The sequence below is a fragment of the Galeopterus variegatus genome, unplaced genomic scaffold (assembly GCF_000696425.1).
Source record: "Galeopterus variegatus unplaced genomic scaffold, G_variegatus-3.0.2 Scaffold21419, whole genome shotgun sequence".
NCBI lineage: Eukaryota > Metazoa > Chordata > Mammalia > Dermoptera > Cynocephalidae > Galeopterus > Galeopterus variegatus.
This window is the reverse complement of record NW_007747530.1, coordinates 1,499-3,738: the sequence shown is the minus strand read 5'-3', so window position 1 is coordinate 3,738 and position 2,240 is coordinate 1,499. Positions and strand designations below refer to the sequence as shown.

Genomic DNA, 2,240 nt, shown 5'->3' with positions numbered 1-2,240 from the left:
AAAAAAAAAAAAAAAAAAAAAAAAAAAAAAAAAAAGTACCCCAACCAAAAAAAAAAAAAAAGGCAACAAAGTGATAGTGATAGAGAATGAGAAAGGTAAAAGAGAATGGCTTGGGCTTCTCCGAAGAGGTTATGTGCAGGGTAGTCACTTAAGGATCTTCCAAATGCAAGGAAGGGCTGTTACTGGGCTGTTAACCAGGAGCCACAGTAAACAATACCCGCTCTCTCCACCTGCCCCTGGCTTAGCACCAGGACTCTCTTCTGCTAGCTGGATGGTCAGGGCAGCTGCTTGTCTTTCTATGCCATGACATTGTATTAGGTCATTTAAAGGATATGAGGTTACTTTATCATTTGTAGCTACCATTTCTCCCCCTTGCTTCCAGCTAGCGGTCACCAGGCCTGCAGTGGAGTGTCCCAAATGACAAGAGGACTGGGGTTCTCAGAAGCCCTTGTGGGAGTGAAGACTACCCCAGCTTCTGGCTGCAGGAGGAGATGGGATCTCTCCTGCTAGAGTCTACCATCCTCCCAGGTAAGGCTCTTTCCTGACTCACGAAGGAACAGCATCCTAGCTCTGAGCGTTACAAATATGACATACCCAAGAGGTGGGAAAATGTAAAGCAAGACCATCTTCCACGAGGAATGAAAGCCCTTTGTCAAAGGACCAACTTTGGAAGAAAGGGGTGTGTATGCACATGTGTGGGGATGACAAACCAGGCACAGCAGCGGAAAAGGAAGAAGCATGTGGGGCCCATTGTGGTCCAGGCAGGTGCTTTCCACGTCATCTCATTTAATCACCCAAGATCATCCCACGTTTACAGAGGATGAATCTGAGGCCAGCGTGGTGAAATCATCTGCCCAGGGTAATGCACTAGCACAAGGCATTATTCAGAATCTGCACCCAGCTCTTTGTGGTCCAAACCCATGGTCTCAGAGCTGCGCCCCTGTGGCCCAGCAGCCCTTACTCACATCGTTGTAGAGCCTGAAGGCCTTTTTCAGGTAGCCAGCCCGCCCGCAGCCCCCAATCAGCACTGTGTAGTTGCTCTCCATGGGCTGGAGTCGCTCCTCCTTCAGCATCTGTCTCTCAAACAGGTCCAGGGCCTCAGCCAGCTGTGGGGAAGGGGGAGACAGGGAAGGGGGCTCAGGATGGCCTCAGAGACCCTCAGCAGAGGGAGGGAGGCTGCGGGACTCTCCTGAGAGGGTGCAGGACAGCAGCCCTGGGAGTGGGCTTCCTGCCTGCAAACCCCTCAGCCCACAGCTGTCTTTGCCCTATTCCTGCCCCTACACCATTCCCTGTTAAATCCGCAGTTCACTCCTTTACCCCTTAACTACAGATACTCCTCGTCTTACGATGAGGTTACATCCCAATAAGCCCACCATAAGTTGAAAATATCATTAAACCAAAAATACATTTAATACACCTAACCTATGGAACATCACAGCTTACCTTAAACGTGCTCAGAACACTTAAGTTAACCTATAGTTAGGCAAAATCACCTAACACAAAGCCTGTTTTATAACAAAATGTTGAACATCTCATGTAATTTATTGAATACTGGACTGCAAGTAAAAAACATAATAGCCATATGGGTGCTTGAAGTACAGTTTCTACCAAATGTGGATCACCTTCACACCATCGTAAAGTTGAACATGGTTAAGTCTAACTATCGTTAAGTCGGGGGCCATCTGTATTTTCATCTGTTCATTCCAACAATAATTATTAAGTCCTCCTACAAGCCAGAAATGTCTATTCACTGCGGATATAGCTGTGAACAAGAGGACGCTCCCTCATGGAGTTCATATTCTAGCATGGAAAGAGAGACGCCAAATGGGATAATTAAGCAAAACAGGGCTGGCTGGGTAGCCTCATTGGTTAGAGCATGGTGCTGGTAACATTAAGTTCCAGGGTTCGATCCAAGTACCGGCCAGACACAAAAAGAAAGAAAAATACATAGTGTGTCAAATGGTGATAGGTGCTGTGAGAAAAGCAAAGCAGAGAGCGCCAGAGCAAGGGTGCGGGGCATCCACTTTTAGATACGATGGCCTAGCAGGGCCTTTCCCAGAAAGTGACGTGTAAACAAAGACCTGAGGAAGGTGAGGGAGCCATGTGGCTCTCTGAGGGAACAGCCCGTGCAAATGCCAGGAGTTGAATGAGTAGCTGAGGTGCTGTGGCGGCTGCAGCAGAGTAAGTAAGGGAGGGGCAGGAGGTGCGGGAGGAAAAGTAACGGATGAGAAGGAAGGTGG

General features: G+C 48.2%; 1 protein-coding gene across 1 annotated transcript in view; it reads right to left on the bottom strand.

Moving 5' to 3' along the window:
• The window catches only part of LOC103583296 (pentatricopeptide repeat-containing protein 1, mitochondrial-like), a gene marked incomplete at both ends in the record, with an annotated part of 9,387 nt that extends 8,281 nt beyond the window's left edge, over positions 1-1,106 (bottom strand). The window contains one exon of the mRNA XM_008564654.1: positions 966-1,106. Within this exon, the coding sequence (XP_008562876.1) occupies positions 966-1,106 (141 nt within the window). The remainder of the gene's footprint in view (positions 1-965) is intronic.
• Positions 1,107-2,240: the final 1,134 nt, after the last annotated feature.